Source organism: Mobula hypostoma, chromosome 7 (genome assembly GCF_963921235.1).
Source record: "Mobula hypostoma chromosome 7, sMobHyp1.1, whole genome shotgun sequence".
Classification (NCBI taxonomy): Eukaryota; Metazoa; Chordata; class Chondrichthyes; order Myliobatiformes; family Myliobatidae; genus Mobula; species Mobula hypostoma.
In genome coordinates this window covers 173042163-173063405 of record NC_086103.1, presented here as the reverse complement: position 1 = coordinate 173063405, position 21243 = coordinate 173042163, and the positions used below count along the sequence as shown (strand labels likewise).

Sequence of the window (21243 nt, the reverse complement as noted above, 5' to 3'; positions counted from 1 at the left end):
CCATTTCATAGACACTCTATAAATTCTCTCTCTTGGTATCCAGCACCAACCTGATTTTCCCAAGCAACCTTCATATTGAAAACCCCACAGCGATCGTAGTATTGCCGTTGTTGCATATTTCTTCTATTGCCCCTTGCATTTTAATCCCACATCCTGGCCACTATTTGGGGTCTTGTCTGTAACTCCCATCAGGATCTTTTTACCTTTGCTGTTTCTTAACCCAACCGACAAGGATCCTACATCTTCTGGTCCTATGTCACCGCTTTGTCAGGATTTGATTTTGTTTTTTACTAACAGAGCCACACTACCCTCTCTGCCTATCTGCCTGTCCTTTCGATAAAAGGTGTATCCTTGGATGTTACGCTCCCAACTATGATCTTCTTTCAGCCATGGCTCAGTGATGCCCACAATCTCATACCTCCCGATCTCCAAGATCATCTACTTTATTTTATATACTGCGTGCATTCAAATATAACACCTTCAGTCCTGTATTCATCACCCTTTTCAATTTTTCCCCCCCATAACAGTTTCATCTCATCCCACTGACTGCAATTTTGCACGATCATCTGCCTGTCCTTCCTCACAGTCTCACTACACACTGCATCGACGTGTATACCAACTGCACCAACCTCAGTCCTAACCCTGTGGATCCCATCCCCCTGCCAACTTAGTTTAAGCCCTCCCCAACTGCTCTAGGCAAGATAAGTAGAAGAATATTTTTTCTCCTTGGGTTCAAGTTATACCTTCCCCAGAAGAGATCTCAATGATCCAGAAATCAGAAACCTTGCCCCTTTGCACCACTTCCTCAGCCATTCTTTCATCTGTACTATCATCCTATTCCTGCCCTGATGAGCACTTGATACTGTGTGTAATCCTGAGATTACTACCTTGGAGGTCCTGCTCTCCAGCCTCTTCCCTAACTGCCTATATTCACTGCACAGGACCCTTACTCCCTTTCTACCCATGTCATTGGTGCCAATGTGGACCAGGACCCCCGGCTGCTCACCCTCCCTCTTGAGAATCTTCTGCAGCCGTTCTGAGACATCCTGGACCCCAGCACCCAGGATGCATCACCTCATACTAACTTCTTAGACTTAAGTTCTAACCTGCATCTGTTCTTGCCCAAGCCTGTTGAGACAGAGCCTGACCAGTCCAACACTGGCCACTCTGTGGAACCTCACATAGGCTCTTATTAAACCAAACAATTGCCAGCTCGGTAGACAAGCTCCAACAGACCCCACTCACTTTTTAAATCTGGCATGTAAAATCCACAAGGACCTGTCTCCAACTCATTCCGTGATCTTCCGCTCCACAGCCAAGTCCTGACAGGCTGTTGTGCATGAAAATTTCAGGAGTTCAGCAGTGTCTGAGAAACTCAAACCACCCTGTCTGGCATGAGCAAACATTCCATGATCAGCCACTTAGATCGTACTTCTTCCCCATTCTGACATTTGGTCTGAACAACTGAACCTTGTTCCCATGTCTGCGTGTGTGGCATTGAGTTGCTGCCACAAGATTGGCTGATTAGAGACTTGCATTAAGCAGGTGTGCAGGTGTATCTAATAAAGTGGCTACTGAGTGTATATCAGGCAAGGGATCATTACACTATGGAAAGGGATACAAGTTATAGCGCACAGGGTATGTCCACCAGTCACATTGTGCAGTGGGTTATGGTCTTTTGTCAGACAACGTACAGTAGATCATTGACTGGTCACAGAAGCCATCATAGTATTGTGATTCCATAATGGACAATAGATTGACATCCATTTCAACAGCTCAGGTACAACATTTGGACAAAGTGATTTTCATTCATCAATAAACTTGTCCTGGATCAACAATGTTGATGTCACAGCTAGGAAAGCTCACCAATGCCTCTATTTGCTCTGGAGATGAAAGGAATTTGGCATGTTCCCATTGACCCTTACCAATTTTTATTGATGCATCATAGAAAGCATTCTATCAGGATGCATAACTGCAACTGCACGTGACTCCAAGAAACTGCCAAGAGTTATGGCGCAGCTCAGGACATCATGGGAACCAGCCTCCCCTCCATAGACTCAGACTGTACTTCTTGCTGCATCGCTAAAGTAACTAGCATAATCAAAGGTCCCAAACACCCTGGACAATGTTTCTTCTATCCTCTCCCATCAGGCAGAAAGATACAAAAGCCTCAAAGAACCTACCACCAGGTCAGCTTCTATACTGCTGTTGCTAACCATTCTACTTACCTGGAGAGTTTTTCTCCAGATAATCCTAAATGATCTTCTCCATGGTCTTGACCACGGTTTACACAACGCTGCCAGCCGGCTGTACTCAGGCACTTGAGATACTGCGTGCTTCCTTCACCAGACAAGAAACAGTTCACAATGACAGATTTCAAATCCTATTTGGGGACTTCAGTCAGGCTTGTTTGAATAAACCTCTGCCCAATTGCCATCAGCATATAACCTGTGGCACCAGAAGACCCAACACATTAGACGACTGCTATACCATGATAAGGAATGCCTACCATTTCATGCCCAGACTGCATTTTGAGAAATATGGTCACTTGGCTGCCCTTCTCCTACATGCAAACAAGGAGATGCTAAAGAACAAAGCTCCAGAGATTAGGATAACAGAGGTGGTCGTGGGAGGCAGAGGAGTAGGTTCAGGATTGCTTCAAGGATGCTGTCTAAATTGTATGCCATCCTGGTCAATGTCTCCCATCCACTACATAATGTACTGGGTGGGAACAGGAGTACATTCAGCCAGAGACTCATTCCACCGAGATGCAACACAGAGCGTCATAGGAAGTCATTCCTGCCTGTGGCCATCAAACTTTACAACTCCTCCCTTGGAGGGTCAGACACCCTGAGGCAATAGGCTGGTCCTGGACTTATTTCATAATTTACTGGCATAATTTACATATTACTATTTAACTATTTATGGTTTTATTACTATTTATTATTTATGGTGCAACTGTAACGAAAACCAATTTCCCCCGGGATCAATAAAGTATGACTATGACTATGACTATAAGTCAGTGGACAGGGTCACGTTCAAGGTCTCATCAGTTGATCTGAATGAATACACCATCATTGTCACGGACTTTATAAAAAACAGTCATAGATGAGTGTGATCCCACAAAATCCTTCAGTCTTCCATAACCAGAAACCCTGGATGAACCATGAGGTCCGCAATCTGCTGAGGGACAGGTCAGTGGCATTCAGGTCTGGCAACCAAATAAAATACAAGAGGTCCAGATATGATCTCCAGAAAGCCATCTCGTGGGCAAACTGTCAATTCCAGACTAAATGTGAATCAATGAAGGATACTGGACAGCTGTGGCATTACTTGAATGATATTACCTTTTACAAAGTGAGATCAAGAGACACAGGTGACAACAAGGCTTCTATCTCAGGTGAGCTTAATGCCTTCTGTGCTCGCTTTGACTGTCAAAACTTGGAGGAACCTTCATGAACTCCAACAGCCTCCAGAGATACTGTGATTTCAGTCTCTGAGGCCGACATGAGAGCATCTTTCAGGAGGGTAAACCCACAGAAGGCATCCAACCCAGAAGCGTACCTGGCTGATCAACTGGCTAGAGTGTTTACCGGTATCTTTAACCTCTCACTTGGACAGTCTGAGGTATCCGCCTGTGTCAAGCAGGCTTCAATGATAACACTGCCTAAGAAGAACGTGGTAACCTGTTTCAACGACTATCATCTGTAGCATTTACATCCATGGTGATGAAATGTTTTGAGAGGCTGCCTGAGAAGCGACTTGGATCCACTCCAATTTGCCGACAATCACAACAGGTCCACAACAGATGCCACTTCATTAACTGTTCACTCAACCCTGAAACATCTTTATCAACTGCAGCTGAGCACTCAATACTAACATTCCTTCACAACTAATTAATTTGCTTCAAGACCTTGGCCTCAATACCTCCTTGTGCAATTGGTTCCTGGATTTCCTCACTTGCAGTCCTCAGTCAGTTCAGATTGGCAACATCATCTGCTCCACAAGCTTCATCAGCACAGGTGTCCCACCAGGCTGTGTGCTTAGACCCCTGCTCTACGCACTTTATACTGAGGACTGTGTGGCTAAGCACAGCTCCAGTTCCATATGTACTGTCAATTACACATGAGAAGAAGATGGCGGCACGACGCAGCTCGCAGCAGCCACTCCGGTGATGAATATCTGTTATTTGCCAAGTAGGGTGCCATGCACAATCCTGATTTGATGGAGGCAGACGTGAGAGCATAGAGGAACATCTGGAGAAACTTCTGAAATGCCTGTTTCACTGTCGCTGCTACTGTGTGATCCAGAATCTCTGGAGGGGCAGGCCCCGAGTCCCCGGCTTTGCTTTGCTCGGTGGCCGGGACGGGATCAAAGCGCCCGGCAGAGATGATGCTCGGTGCTCGGTGTCGGAGGGCTGGTCGGAGGCTCGAAGTTTTCAGACGGACTCAGAGTTGGCTGTGGTCGGGTGCTTCCAGGGTGCTGCATCGGCAAGTTTGCAGAGCTGAAGGTTCATGGCAGGGAGAGTTTCTCCCTTCTACCGTCTGCGTGAGATGATGGGAGTATCGAGACTTTGAGACTTTTTTTTACCGTGCCCATGGTCTGCTCTTTATCAAATTACGGTATTGCTTTGCACTGTTGTAACTATATGTCATAATTATGTGGTTTTTGTCAGTTTTAGTCTTGGTCTGTCCTGTGTTTCTGTGATATCATACTGGAGGAACATTGTATAATTTCTTAATGCATGCATTTCAAAATGACAATAAACGAGGACTGCGTGTCCTCATAATCTAATCTAATCCAATCTAATTTGCTGACAATAGGAGGAGGACCCAGGAAAGATGGCGGCAGCCGATCCTACAGACCAAGGCGAATTCTTCCAGTTCATCCACGAAACAGCTTATTTCTCTTCTCTTGCCTTTCTTTTCTTTTGATGGTTGTTCACAAGCGGTGGGTTTTTGAACTGACTATGAGGCGTAGTGCTTGGCTATCTCCAGGAATGGCCTGGAAGATATGCGTCCTTGAGACTGAAAGGTCGGAAGTCAGGGAACAGCCCCATGGGTGACTCAGCTCCTCACAGATTTCGCCGACTGAAGCGTTGTGGGCGACTAAAATATTGAGACTGGAACACTGAGACAGCAGGCGGTGTGTTTGCTAATTGTCGGCTGCGGAGGCAGGCCACTGTACTCGAGTGATATCTCTCTCTCTCTCTCTCTCTCTCTCTCTCTCTCCCCCCCCTCCCCCTCCCTCCCTCCCTCCTTCGATGGGGAGAGAGAGAGAGCGTGTTGGTCCTTGAGACAGTGGGGGTGGTGCTCAGAGAAGTGATGTGGAATATTGTAACATCAGAACAGCAAGTTGCTGGTCTCTACTCTTGTCGTTGCGGGAGCGACCTCTCTTTCCCATAATGGAGAAAGAGAGAGCCTGGCTGAGGTACCAAAGTGCTGGTTTGTGAACTGTAGTTTGATGGATTCTGAATGAATGGTCTTTTTAGTGCTTTTGGTGCTGTTTGCATGGTGTCAGTTAGAGAGGTCGGAACTTCTGCTGGGGTGGGTGGGTGGGTGTTGATGCTTTTGTTACTGCTTGTGCAAAGGAAGAGTGGGGGGCTTTGGGGCTTTGATGTTTTTGGGGTTTCGTTCTCTGGGATTTCTTTGATTCATGGATGTCTGGGAAGAGGGCAAATTTCAGGTTGTATCTAATATACAACAGTGAAATTAAATGATACTTTGATATTAAATATACTTTGAAACTTTGAAACCCACTGTCGTTGGCCAATTCAAAGTGGTGACGAATCTGCATATAGGAGGGAGATTGAAAATCTGGCTGATTGATGTTCAACAGTGTCACGCTCAATGTCAGCAAGAAAAAGGAGCTAATCATTGACTTCAGGAGGAGGAAACCAGAGGTCCATGAGCCCCTCCACATTGGAGGATCAGAGTTGGAGAGGGTCAGCAATTTTAAATTCCTTGGTGTTATCACTTCAGGCTTGGACCCAACACAAAAGTTCGATTATGAAGAAAGCATGGTAGTGCCACTACTTTCTTAGAAGTTTGCAAAGATTCGGCATTGACAAACCTCTAAAGATGTGAGGTGGAGAGTATATTGACTGGTTGTATCACAGCCTGGTATGGAAACATGGAAAATCCTACAAATAGTAGTGGATACAGCCCAGTCCATCACAGGTAAAGACCTTCCCGTCACTGACCATGTATACACAGAGTGCTGTCACAGGAAAGCAGCATCCATTATCAGAGACCCCCACCACCCACGTAATGCTCTCTTCTTGCTGCTGCTGCCATCAGGAAGAAGGAATAAGAGCCTCAGAACTCACACCACCAGGTTCAGGAACAGTTAATACTCCTCAATCATTAGGCCCTTGCATCAGTGGAGCTAAACTACACTCAACCTCACTTGTCCCATCACTCAACTGCTCCCACACCCTATGGTCTCACTTAAAGGATTCTTCCTCTCATGTACTTGATATCTATTGTATTTCTTATTTATCTATTATTATTATTTGTCTTTTTCTTTGCATTTGCAGAGTTTGTTGTCTTTTGCATACTGATTGTTTGTCTGTCCTGTTGGGCGTGGTCTTTCATTGATTCTATTAAGTTTCTTGGATTTACTGAGCAACAAAAACAAATCTCAAGGTTGCATATGGTGACATATATGTAGTTTGGTAATAAATTTATTTTGAATTTTGAACTTTATTATAAGACTATTAAATTGTTCCGGAGTATGATAAGATGGACTCCTGCCCTCAAAATCTACCTTGTTATGGTTTGATCTGTATGAATAGTATGCAAGACAAGCTTTTTACTCTATTTTAGTGCATGTTCCAATAATAAAGCAATACCAATACCTATAACTAGGAAGTACATTACATGTCCTTCATTGTTTCTGGGTCTGAACCCTTTAAATCCCTCCTCAACAGCACTGTGTAGTATGTTCACCAGAAGTAGTCAGGAAAATAGGTCACTATTGCCTTCTCAAGGGCAATTGGAAATGGTCAATGAATGCTGGTCTGTCCAGTGAAGCTTCTGTCCTGTTAAATGAAGAAAAAGTTAGAATTTTGTTTGCTGACATCTTCAACTGCTCCTTGCTTCAGTCTAAGATCCCCTCATGTTTTAAGAAGGCAACGATAATCCCGGTGTCGAAGAAGAGCAAGGTGGCATGCCTGAATGACTATCGACCTGTGGCTCTGACATCAATTGCTATGAAGTGCTTCGAGAGATTGGTTATGGCACACATCAACCACAGCCTGCCAGTCAATCTCGACGCTTTGCAATTCACCTACCGGAGCAACAGGTCAATGGCAGATGCCATCTCTTTGGCCCTACATTCCTCCTTAGAACACCTGGAGAATAAAGATGCATACATCAGGCTCCTTTTCATTGACTGCAGCTCTGCCTTTAATACCATCATTCCAAACAAGCTGATTCCTAAGCTCCGGAACCTGGGTCTTAGCACTCAGATCTGCAGCTGGATCTTCAACTTCCTCACAGACAGGACCCAGGCTGTAAAAATAGGGGACAAGCTCTCCTCTACAATCACTCTGAGCACCAGTGCCCCACAAGGCTGTGTACTTAGCCCCCTGTTGTACTCACTGTACACCCATGATTGTGTAGCCAAGTTTCCATCAAACTCAATATATAAGTTTGCTGATGACACAACAATTGTAGGCCGTATCTCAGGCAATTATGAATTCGAGTACAGAGAGGAAATTAAGAACCTGGTGGCATGGTGCGAAGACAATAACCTATCCCTCAATGTCAGCAAGAGGAAGGAATTGGTTGTTGACTTCAGAAGGAGTAGCGGACCGCACGACCCAATTTACAGCGGTGGTGCGCAAGTGGAACAGGTCAAAAGCTTTAAGTTCCTCGGGGTCAATATCACAATTGACCTGACTTGGTCTAACCAAGCAGAGTTCACTGCCAAGAATTCCCACCAGCGCCTTTACTTCCTGAGAAAACTAAAGAAATTTGGCCTGTCCCCTAAAACTCTCACTAATTTTTATAGATGCACCGTAGAAAGCATTCTTCTGGGGTGCATCACAACCTGGTATGGAAGTTGTCCTGTCCAAGACTGAAAGAAGCTGCAGAAGATCGTGAACACGGTGCAGCACATCACACAAACCAATCTTCCGTCCGTGGACTCACTTTACACCGCATGCTGTCGGAGCAGTGCTGCCAGGATAATCAAGGACATGACCCAACCAGCCAACAGACTTTTTATCCCTCTTAAACTTGAAGACTCGTACGGCCAGATTTGGGAACAGCTTCTTTCCAACTGTGATAAGACTGCTGAGCAGATCCTGACCTGGATCTGGGCCGTACCCTCGAAATATACGGACCTGCCTCTCAGTTTTTTTGCACTACCTTACTTCCCATTTTTCTGTTTTCTATTTATGATTTATAATTTAAATGTTTAATATTTACTAATTTTAACTATTTTTAATATTTTAATATTTAATATTTGTAATCCAGGGAGTGTGAAGTACAGAATCAAATATCGCTGTGATGATTGTACGTTCTAGTAACAATTGTTTGGCGACAATGAAGTATAAAGTATTTTCTCCTTTGTGGTGCACTGTTGTCAGCAGAAGGTACCTGGTGGCAAGAATATCGATTTCTTCTTCCAGTTAAAAATATCCCTTCCCCTCCCCTCTTCTTCTATTCCCCACTCTGGCCCCTTACCTCTTCTCACCTGTCTATCACTTCCCCTGGATCCCCGTCTCTGTCCCTTGCTCCTACGGTCCACTCTCCTCTCCTATCAGATTCTTTCCTCTCCAGCCCTTTACTTTTCCTACCCACCTGGCTTCACCTATTACCTTCAGCTACCCTACTTCTCTGACCCCCCCCCCCACCTTTTTATTCTGACATCTCCCTTCCTTTCTGGTCCTGAAGAAGGGTCTTGGCCTGAAACGTCAACTGTTTGTTCATTTCCATAGATGCTGTGTGACCTGCTGAGTCCCTCCATCATTCTGTGTGTGGTGAGAAGGTACAAGTGGCGTGTTTTACTGGTTTTATTATTATCACATGCACAATGAAGAGTTTGTCTTGCACGCTGTTCGTACAAGTCAATCATTACGCAGTGCATTGAGAAAATACAAGGCAAGGCGGTAACAGAATGCAGAATAGCGTAGAAGCTCAGGAGATTCTGCAGATGCTGGAACTCTGCAGGTCAGGCAACATCTAAGGCTGACATTTCACGTTTCAGTCGAGATACTTCACCAGTCCTGATGAATGGTCTGGGCCTGAAAAGTCAACTAATTGCTCCCTTCCATTGACGCTGCTTGACTTGCTGAGCATTTTGTGTGCGTTGCACAGAATAAAGTTTAACAACTACCGAAGAAAGTGCAGCACAGGTAACCAATAAGGTGCAAGATTATACCGAGATAGATTGTGAGGTCAAAAGATCAGTTTATCATACTAGAGAACCTTTCAATATTCTTATAATTGTGTGTATGTGTGTATGTGGGAAAACAGATTGTTTGATAACTATGTATGGTTCCTTTTTATTTCAGCTGGCAATAGTGAAGATTCAGGGCAAGAGTCTGTGAAGAGAATTAGAAAAGAAACTGGGAATAACAAAGGTAATGTACAGAATATGAGATGAAGCGTCTGGATTACATGAAACACCTTGCTCTGTTTTTAAAATTCACATTTTGGAGACAAAAGAAAGTTTCTTTAGAGATTTGAGATAGCCTCTGGGACAGCACAATAACATACTGGTTAGCAGAAAGCTTTAGTGTACCACAACCCAGGTTTAATTCCCACTGCTGCCTGTAAGGGATTTGTATGATCTCCCCATGACTGTGTGGGTTTCCTTCCACAGTCCAAAGAAGTACTGGTTGATAGGTTAATTAGTCATTGTAAATTGTCCTGTGATTAGGGTTAAGTCAGGGATTTTCTGGGCGGCATGGCTCGAAGGGCTGAAAGGGCCTGTTCCGCACTGTAGCTCAATAAAAATAGAATAAATAAAATACTGGGAAGATTTTAGGAGCTTAGCTGCATCATTAGCTACTGTTTTGAGAGGAGTCAGTCGTCATGCCAGAACAATGAACAGTTGTCTCAATCTGATCCTCAGTGCTTTGAAGGGGAAATCCAGTACCTCATATTCAAACAGTTGAGGATTTTGGGGTGAAAGCAGCATCAGAAATCAGCGGCGCAAAGGGACTTGGGAGTCCTCATGCAAGGTGACCTAAAGATGAACTTGCAGGTTGAATCAGTGATAAGGATGGCAAATGCAATGTTAGCATTCCTTTCGAGAGCACTAGAATATAAAAGCAAGGATGTAATGCTGAGGCCTTATAAGGCACTGGTCAGATCGTACTTGGAGTATTGTAAGCAGTTTTGGGCCCCTTATCTAAAAAAGGATGTGCTGGCACTGTGTGGGGTCCAGGGGAGATTCACTTGAATGATCCTGGGGCTAAAAGGGTTAATGTATGAGGAGCATTTGATGGCTGTGGGCCTGTACTCGCTGGAATTTAGAAGAATGGGGGGGGGGGATCTCATTGAAACCTATTGAATATTGAAAGACCTAGATGGAGTGGAAGTGGAGAGGATATTTCCAAAAGTAGGGGAGTCAAGGACTAGAGAGCACAGCCTCAGAATAGAAGGACATCCATTTTGAACAGAGAGAGGGAGGAATTTCTTTAGCCAGAGGTTGGCAGATGTGTGGAATTCATTGCCACAGATGGCTGTGGAAGCCAGGTCATAGGGTATATTTAAAGCATGTTCTTGATTAGTAAGGGTGTCCGATTATGGGGAGAATGCAAGAGATTGGAGTTGAGAGGGATAATAAATCGGCCATGGTGGAATGACAGAGCAGACTAGAATTCTGCTTCAATGTCTTATGGTCTTATATAGAATAAAGGTCATGAAGCAGGGCTGAAAGATTCATCAGTCCTGATAAAGGGACTTGACGCAAAATATTGAATGTTCATTTCCCACCACAGGTGCTGCCTGACCTGCTGAGTTCCTCTAGCATTTTGTATGTTGATCCAGGTTTCCAACATCTGCAGTCTTTCTTGTGCCTTAACGATCCAATGACATCTTCATTTTATAGAAGTGTATGACATTATAAAGGAGGAGAGGCTAAATTACATGAAATGTGTTCACAACTCTCCTCAGTTTCTTGTCCTCTTCAGCAGAGCAGTTGCCGAACAAAGCCATAACGTCAACTGGACAGGATACTTTCTGTGCTGCATTGGTGAGGGTCAATAGGGACACACAAAAGTTCTTTTGTCTTCTGAGGAAGTAAAGGTGCTGATGCACTAGATATCATTGCAAAAAGTATTTCCAAAGGCTTACGAGGAAAGAACGAAATAGGTTAGACTTCTACCCCTGAAAAGAGAAGGCTAAGGGTTGACTAAATATTTGTGAAAGGTCTTCATACAGCAATGCAAGAAAATGTTCCTGTTTGTGAGGGCAAACAAAATGTAGAGGCCATCAGAGTAAATCGGGAACTTAGAAGAAAGTTGAAATCAGCTACCATTACAACTCTCTTATTCTGGCAGCTCGCTACATGTTTATTTCTCTAACTCCCACTGATTAAAACGCAATCCTATCAAAGTGATCATTCCCCTCCTCTTATCTCTAAATTCTACGCATAATAGTCTTACTGGCAATCCCCTGGAGATATCCTCTCTAGGTACTGCTGTGATTTTCTCCCTAATCAAAATCTCTAATTCTCCCTTCGTCTCTTACCTCCACTTCCACCTGCAGTGTCTGTACCCTGGAGATGCCAGACCTGCCCATCCATCTATGATATTTCTGTAATGGCTATAATATCACAAATACAATGTGCTTATCCATGTCCTGGCCTTACAGAATCATAGAAAACTACAGCACAGAAATAGGCCTTTTGGCAGTATCTAGTCCAAGCTGAAACCTGCCTAGTCCTGTCGATTTACATCCGGACCATGTGGTCTTACAGACCAAAGCCCTCCCACCCATGTACCTATCCAGACTTGTCTTATATTCTGAAATTGAAATCACGTTCACCTTTTGTGCTGGTAGCTCGTTCCACACTCTCACCAACCTCTGAGTGAAGAAATTTCCCCTCATGTTCCCCTTAAACATTTCACCTTTCACCCTTAACATGTGACCTCTAGTTATAGTCTCACCCAACCTCAGTGGAAAAAGCCTGCCCGATCTGATTAACATAAAACAGAACAGTATAACATGGGATCAGGCCTTCTGGTCCATACTGTCTGTGCTGACTGTGATACACTTGATCTATGTCTTTCCATTCACCACGTGTTCATGTGCCTGACTAAATGCCTTTTGAACACACTTATCATGTATGCTTCCACCAGCACCACCCCTGGGAATGTGTTTCAAGTTTTTGCACTCCGTGTAAAAAAAAATCCCTCGTAACTCTCCTTTAATTTCCCCCATTCCTCTTAAAGCTACGCACACTAGTGTAAAACACAACCATTCATGGAGGGAGGAATGAAATTGCCACCATCTTGATGCACAAGAAGCACTACTGATTGTGATTAACATATCAGCAGAAAATAAATCTATAATTTTGTCATTTTCTTGTATTTGTATCTGATTCGGATTATTTTCATCTGACACAGAGGAAGTCTCATTAGCCCACCAAGTCCGTGCAATCCCATACTCTGCTTATTCCCTCTCCCTTGCTAATCAGCTCCCTCCTGATTCTCCATCCTCATCAGGCATAACCTAAAGTGGTCAGTTAACCCACCAATTGGCACCTCTTTGGAATCTAGAAGATCCAGGGAGAATAGCAAAGGTTCAAAGGTCCATCTTAATGTCAGAGAAATGTATACAATATGCATCCTCTTCACAACCATCCACAAAAACAGAGGATTGCCCCAAAGAATGAGCGACAGTTAAATGTTAGAACCCCAAAGTCCCCCCCCCGATGCATTAGCGGCAGCAAGCAACAATCCCCCCTCCCCCCACTGGCAAAAAAAAGCAATGGCACCCGCCCCCAAGCACTCAAGCGTGAGCAAAGCAACAGCAAAGACACAGACTTGCAGTTACCCCAAAGACTTCATGTTTCACCTGGTATACGATGTACTACAGGCTCTCTTTCTCCCTGATAAGGGAGAAGGAGGTGTCTCCGTTTTCCCAGAGAGTGGGGAGACATAACAAACAACACGCTGGTTTACAATGCTAGAAGTCCGTTACATTGCTTTTTTCGAGCTCTGTGCCTGAAGATCTCAAAGATCTCGGGCTTCCAGACACACAGCCGTAGATGTATCGACTCCCTCGACGACACACGGGCCTCCTGTCGTGACATCGACCCTCCGTCTGCCCGTCTCCAGAACCCCGAGTTCCTAGGCCTCCAAATCCGAGCCGGACTCTTAGGCCGAACCCCTGATGTGCCGAACAATGGCCAGTTATGGAACCCCGAGAGCAGATTCCATTCCTGCAAAGAACCAAAATCAGCATGTAACCCCAGGTCGGAATCTTCAAAAGAACCCTGAAAGGGAAAACTAAAGATATTAAAGATGGAAATAGAGCTGTTCCCAAAGATGCAAGCAAAGGACTCGCCGTTTAGCGCCATTGTTACTCTGCAACGCCTCCCTGTGGTCATGCGGTCATCAGATGATGTTCCCCCTGAGGCTGTCCTCTCCCTATAACTCAGCGTCTCAAGCCCTGCCACCATCCACGTAAATCTTTTATGCACTCTTTCCATTTTCGATTTCCATGTTAATGTGGAAGTTCATCTATATTTGAACTTTGAACTTTAAACATTTTCTTGCAGCCTGTCAGAACAGGCAGAGTGGGCCTTTGCCTGCAGGTTTCCCCAAAGTCCAGGAACTTATGAACTATATTTAAATCCTTTCATGGTCGCAAACTCTAGGAGTTCAATAGCTATATTGACAGGGTGGTTTTGTCACAAAGCATATGGCTCGTGCAGATCTGTTTTTCACTGACCTGTTGATCTGGCATCTATTCATTTAGTAGAATACTCCCCTGTAACTGTCCTGATGTGGAGAGGATGTTTCCTATAGTCGGGGGAAGTCTAGGACCAAAGGGCACTGCTTCAGAATAGAAAGGCATCCCTTTAGAACAGAGATGAAGAGGAATTTCTTTAGCTGGAGGGTGGTGAATCTGTGAAATTCATTGTCACAGACAGCTGTAGAGGCCAAGTCACTGGGTATATTTAAAGCGGAGTTGATAGGCTCTTGATGAGGAAGGGTGTCAAACGTTACAGGGAGAAGGCAAGAGAATGAGTTGAGATGGATAATAAATCAGTCATGATGGATTAGCAGAGCAAACTCGATGGGCCAAATGGCCTAATTCTGCTTCTTTGTCTTATGGTTTTAGACATATTTGTGTAGTAATTTTGTAGTCCAGTGGAGCTTGGGTGTGCAAGCTCTAATCTGACGAGGCTACACATATCTGAGTGAACAATGCACTATAGTATCTGCACTGTCAGGTGAAATGTTAAACCAGGTTTTTGTCATCTCAGGCATTAGAAGGTTGCACAACACCATTCATGAACACAGGAGTAGTGGATGGGAGACATCTTGGTCAATGTCTCCCATCCACTACATAATGTACTGGTTGGGCACAGGAGTACATTCAGCCAGAGACTCATTCCACTGAGATGCAACACAGAGCGTCATAGGAAGTCATTCCTGCCTGTGGCCATCAAACTTTACAACTCCTCCCTTGGAGGGTCAGATACCCTGAGCCAATAAGCTGGTCCTGGACTTATTTAATAAATTACTGACATAATTACGTATTACTATTTAACTATTTACGGTTCTATTACTATGTATTATTTATGGAGCAACTGTAACGAAAACCAATTTCCCCTGGGATTAATAAAGTATGACTATGACTATGAGATTCTCGCAGATGCTGGAAACTTTGAGATACACACACAAAATGCTGGAGGAATTCAGCAGGTCAGGCAGCATCTATGGAGCAGCATAAGCAATCGATGTTTTGGACCAAGACCCTTTGTTTGGAGTGGAACAGAAGGGGGGCAGAAGCCAGAATAAGAAGTTAAGTGGATGGGAAAGAGTGCGAGCTGACAGGTAATAGTTCAGGCAAGGTTGGCACGTGGGTGAGGGGAGTTGAAGTAAGAAGCTTGGATGGGATTAGTGGAAGAGGTAAAGGGCTGAAGAAGAAGGACTGTAATAGGAGAGGGCAGTTGGCCATGGGAGACAGGGAAAGAGGATGAGAACCACAAGGAGGTGACGGGCAGGTGAGAAGAAGAGAAGTGGTGAGCAGGTGAACATAATGGGGAATGGAAAAAGAGAGAAGGAAGGAGTGGTGGTAATGTATCTTCATGCCTTCAGGTTGGAGGCTAGCCAGACAGAACGTGAAGTGTTGCTACTCTAACCTGAGTTTGGTCTTATCATGGTGGTAGAGAGGGCCATGGGCAGATAAGTCAGAATGGGAATGGGAAGTCGATTTTAAATGGGTAGCAACTGGGAGATCCTGTCTTTTGCAGTGATCAGAGCAAAGGAACGCGATGAAACAGTCCCCCAATCTCGGAGCACGAGATGCAGTAGATGGCCCCAACAGACTCAGAGGTGAAGTGTCACTTCACTTGGAAAGTCTGTTTGCGACCCTGAACGGTGGTGAGGAAGGAGATGAATAGGTCGGTGTAGCATTTGGCACTTGTAGGGAAGCCCCCCAATACTCCCCCCACTCACTATACTCAACAGTATTGTGTCTGCTGTGGAGACCTTCAGGTTTCTGGGTGTCACGATCTCCCAGGACCTGAAGTGGACACCCAACGCAGACACTCTTATCAAAAAGGCTCAGCAGAGGCTGTATTTCCTACGTCAACTCAGGAAGTACAACCTGCCTCAGGAGCTGCTGATTCAATTCTATTCAGGAATAATCCAGTTTGATCTCTGTTCGTCCATCACTGTCTGGTTTGGATCAGCTACCAAACAAGACAAGAATAGACTCCAAAGAACCGTCAGGGCTGCGGAAAGGATTATTGGTGTGAAGCTGCCCTCGATCCAGGACTTGTATGCATCTAGAGTCAGGAAGCGAGCAAGCAGCATCATTGTAGACCCATCACACCCTGGACATCACCTGTTCCAACTCCTTCCTTCTGGTAGGCGCTTTAGATCACTGTATGCCAGGACAAATAGGTACAAGAACAGTTTCTTTCCATATGCCATCAGTCTTACGAACACTTGAATTTTAGTCTATTATAAATCAAGTCCACCTGTATATACACAGGTATACCTCATTGTATGTAGTTCACGATTATTTGCACTATTGTTTTGTTTGCTTTTTGATTCTGTACAGCGAGAGCTCAGGGAAACCGGCATCAAATTCCCTGTATGTGTCCACATACTTGGTGATAATAAAGTATTCTGATTCTGAAAAGGGCCAGGATAGAAAGCACCATTCTAAAGGAAAGTCACCCTGACTCAATATTGATCCCGCAATCAACTTCACAGAAATACACATTCTTTCATTGTCACCTGAGCAGAAACGCTGTTCCATTTCCAACATTATAGCAGTGACTATAGAACCATAGTAAAGCATTGACTTGAAGTAGTTTGGGATGTAAAAACCGCTATATAAATAAAAAAAAATCTTTTAAGGCTAGCAAAAGATGTGATAAATCGGGAGCTCCCAGAGAAGTTTGTGGAAGCATTCTTGAAGGTTGTGTCATACAAAATAAGGCCTAGATAGTGTGGATGTAGAGAGGATGTTTCCTATAGTGCAGGTGTCTAAGACAAGAGGGCACAGCCTCAGAGTAGAAGGATGCTCGTATGTTCGTTTAGAACAGAGATGAGGAGGAATTTCTTTAGCCAGGATGAGTCTGTGGAATTCATTGCCACAGACAGCTGCAGAGGCCAAGTCATTGAGTATATTTAAAGCGGAGTTCTTTAAGCTCTTGAGTAGTGAGGGCTTTACAGGTACTGTAGAGAAAGCAGAAGAATGGGGGTGAAAGGGGGTGGAATCAGCCATGCTGGAATGGCAGCACAGACTCACTGGACCAAATAGCTTAATTCTGCTTCTATATCTTTCAGTCTTATGGTGTCATAAAATCCACGTGTTACAGCGGAGATTGGAGAACTATTCTGAGCTGCCATTATCTATCAGTAGAGACAATGAAATGAGTTTGTGATAAAGGTGAATGAGCTGAGGTGGATTGGAAGTCCTTCCCCATCTGTCAAATCTTGTTTTATTGTTTGGGATTCTGCACTTTGCAATTTTCCACCAATCAAGAGATTAAATTGCGGAGTATTCTGTTGTAAAGGTTCTGCAGGTATCTCGCATTAGCTGTGAGTCAGAAGAACCCATTTCAGATAGTACAGATTACTTTTATCAGCCACTGATGCGCAGTTATAGCTAGCTTGAACATTGAAAGGAAACACTTATCAGATTAATAGTCAGGATTTTAGGAAAAAATACTTTTATTGTACATGCAAGCTGCTGTTAATCTCTAGGCTACAGCTGTAAAGCATACTTATATGAAAAAAGCATTTATAAAATCATTGAACATTTACAATCAATAATTGTGTTGTTGCTGCTTAAAAATACATCCATCTATCTTAATCCCATTTTGGAGCACTGGTCCATTAGCCTTGAAGATGAACTACTTGAGTTCACATCAGGACTCTTAAATTACACATCCATTTTGCTATCTACTATCCCATCTCCCCTTCTGACATTGGGGGGGCCATTGTGCCCAGTGACTCTATGTCAGCTGTCAGTGCTATTCCATCAATTCTATCCCCTGCCCTTATTTCTTTATAATCTACTTATTCTCTCTTGCATGATTGCAAGCTATAAGGATGTGCGGACATTGGAGAAGGTTCAAAGGAGGTTCACAAAATGATTCCGGGATTGAAAGGCTTATCATCTGAGGAGCATTTGATGGTTCTGGGCCTGTACTCTCTGGAACTCAGAAGAATGATAGGTGACCTCATTGAAACCCACCGAAGGTTGAAAGGCCTCAGCGGAGTGGATGTGGAAAGGATGTTTCCTTTGGTGGGGGATTCTAAGACCGGAAGACACAGCCTCACAATAGAAGGGCGTCCTTTTGTAACGGAGATGAGCAGGAATTTTGTTAGCCGGAGAGTGGTGAATCTGTGCAATATATTGCCACAGGTGGCTGTGGAGGCCAAGTCATTGGGTATGTTTAAGGCAGGGCATGTAGGGATACAGGGAGAAGGGAGGAGATTGGGGCTGAGAGGGAAAATGGATCAGCCCTGATGAAATGGCAGAGCAGATTCGATTGTCCAAATAGCGTTATTCTGCTCCTATACCATATGGTCTTATCATCTTATCCCATTTTCCCCTACTTTAGGGGTAATTTACAAAGGCTACTTAACCTGCCAGCCAGAATGTCTTTGGGAAGTGGGTGGAATCAGGACCATCAGAAGAAAGTCATCATCAAGGACCCTCACCATCCAGGCCATGTCTTCTTCTCACTACCACCAGGAGATACAGATGCCTTAGGTCCCTCACCACAGGTACAGGAACAATTATTATCCAACAACGACCAGGCTCCTGAACCAGCTTAGGTAACTTCATTCACCACTAATCCGAACTGAATCTACAATCTGTAGGCTCAGTTTCAAGGATTCTTTTCAACTCATGTTCTCAATGTTATTTTTTTTATTTGAAGAGTTTGTCGTTTATTTTACATTGTTCGTCAGTCTTTGTGCTTATATAGTTTTTTTTTATAAATTCTACAAAAATTCTACTATATTTCTTTTTTATTTGTAAATGCTTGTTTGCAAGAAAATGAATCTCAGGGGAATGGCAGAGACCAATGCAGTTTGGCACCAGCGACGTTGCAGGAGTTTCTTGTCAGTGTTGAACTTAACATAGGGGTGCGTTAGGGACTCCAGTTCCAGAATTTTCCTCAGGGCTTACTCCCAAAGCCTTTTCCATGAGTGGATGTAGCTTCAAGGCAGCTGAGGTTTGAGATCAGAACCTTCCTTCTTCGAGATGAGCTGCCAACCACGGATGAAGAGCCCCATCTGACCAAAGTGTCTCCCATAAGACACCAGTAACCCGCCTTTGCCCCTTCTCCTGTCAATAGGAACAGAGTCCTTATCCTGGGCCAATAGAGGGTTGATCTATGTGACTTAATTCGATGTTGATCTATGTGAACTTCATACGCCTTATAAGTCAAGATGCTACCTCTCTCTAGGATGAGGACTTTGGAGTTTCTGTTGCTGCTTCTGTAGCTCTAGGTTTTAATAGGATGGAGTTGCTAGCTCCGTGTCCAACACCCCTCCTTTCACAGCTGCGGTTGGGACTGTCCATGGCAGAGTTTTCGAAATCTTGTGGCTTTACAAAATTTACAAAGACACTTGACTCAAGACAACTTTTTGTAACTTACTGCCATTTGCTTGTGTGCATTGACTTGAAAAATAAACGTATCTATTTTTTTTAAAGATACAATGCAGAATAGGCATTTCCAGCCCTTCGAACTATTAGAATCCTCTGTCGTATCCCAGTCTTTCAAATTATCCCCAGGTGTAGTCCATCTTCAAAGATCCTTCTTCTCCCAGAGATGAGATCTTTGGAACTTCTGTTGATGTTTCTGTAGCCCTGGGTTTTTACGGGATGGGGTTACTAGCCCCATTTCCAACCCTCCCCCTTTCACAGCCAAGTTTGGGACCGCCATGGTGGAGTTCAGACTCACTTTTGGTTATCTCTGTAGTCTTTGCACTTAAAGCAATCTCAAGTCTCACCTTCGCTACTGAGCAGGTGAGAACAGCTCTGGGGAAACTCAGAGATGGTGAAGCTTTGGGACTGGATGGTGTGAATACCAGGGTACTGAAGGAGTGTGCTAAGCAGTTGTATGGAGTTCTCCAACACGCTTTCAATCCATCTCAGCCAGGAAAGGGTCCCGACTGTGTGGAAAACATCACGTGTGGTCCCAGTATCCAAGGAGGGCCAACCAAAAGTCTTGCATGACTACCGTCCAATGGCCCTGACCTCACACATCATGAAGTCCCTAGAAAGGCTGGTTCTGGCTCACCTCGGACCCCTGGTCAGATCAACCCTTGATTTCCTGCAGTTTGCCTACCAGGAGCACATTGGAATCTACCTGCTGAACAGAGCCTACTCCCATTTGGATAAGTGGGGCATCACTGTGAGGATCATGTTTCTTGGATTTCTCAAGTGCCTTCAATACCATACAGCCCTCGTTGCTGGGAGAGAAGCTCCATTCAATGCAGGTCTGCACTTCATTGTATCCTGTATAATGGACTACCTGACCACGGTTTGTGCGGTTTCAGAGCTGTGTGTCAGACATGGCTATAAGCAGCACTGGGGACCCACAGGGGACTGTATTGGCAGCTCTTCCAGTTTACACTGTATACCTCAGACTTTAGATACAACACTGAGTTCTGTCATCTGCAGAAATTCTGTGATGACTTAGCAATTGTTGGGTGTATAAACGGAGGACGGGAGGATGAATTCAGGGCCCTGGTGGAGGACTTTGTCAAATGGTGCAAGCTGAATCATCTGCAGATCAACATCAGTAAGACAAAGGAGATGGTGATAGATTTTAGGAAGATTAAGCCTGCATTTCTCCCTGTTATTATTGATGGTGAGGACGTGGATGAGGTGAGGACCTACAAGTACCTGGGGATGCACCTGGATGACAGACTTGAGTGGAGCACCAACACAGAGGCTGTGTACCAGAAAGGCCAGAGTCACTTCTACTTCCTGAGGGGACTGAGGTCCTTTGGAGTATGCAGGCCTCTTCTTCACATGCTCTACCAGTCTGTTGTCGCCAGTACAATTTTTTATGCGGTTGTGTACTGGTGCAATGGCATCAACATGGGTGATGCCAACAGGCTTAATAAACTAATTAGAAAGTCTGGCTCTGTCCTAGGAGTCAAACTGGACATACTGGAGGCTGTGGTAGAATAAAGGACCCTATGGAAAATCTTGGCAATTCTGAACAATGTTTCTCATCTTTTGCACGCCTCCCTGGCTAAGAAGCACTTTTAGTAATAGACTAAGACAACTGCATTGCTCCAAAGAGCACTATGTGAGGTAGTTCTTACCCTTGGCCATTAGGCTCCATAATGAGTCAACCTGTAGCTGGGGAAGTGATGACCCCCTCCTGTTAGACTGTTAGTAGTAACTTGTTTTTTATTCTTTCTATTTCTCTACTAATATTTGTATATTTGGATATCTGAGCACTTGTAATGCTACTGTGATACTGTAATTTCCTTTGGGATCAATAAAGTATCTATCTATCTATCTAAACCTGCAGATCTGCTTCATGACATAGTCCCTTTCT

General features: G+C 44.3%; 1 protein-coding gene across 1 annotated transcript in view; it reads left to right on the top strand.

Moving 5' to 3' along the window:
* The window catches only part of LOC134349761 (dehydrogenase/reductase SDR family member on chromosome X-like), a 366143-nt gene that overhangs the window by 132984 nt on the left and 211916 nt on the right, over positions 1-21243 (top strand). Inside the window, exon 3 of the mRNA XM_063054593.1 lies at positions 9524-9592. Coding sequence (XP_062910663.1) covers positions 9524-9592 — 69 coding nt within the window. The remainder of the gene's footprint in view (positions 1-9523; positions 9593-21243) is intronic.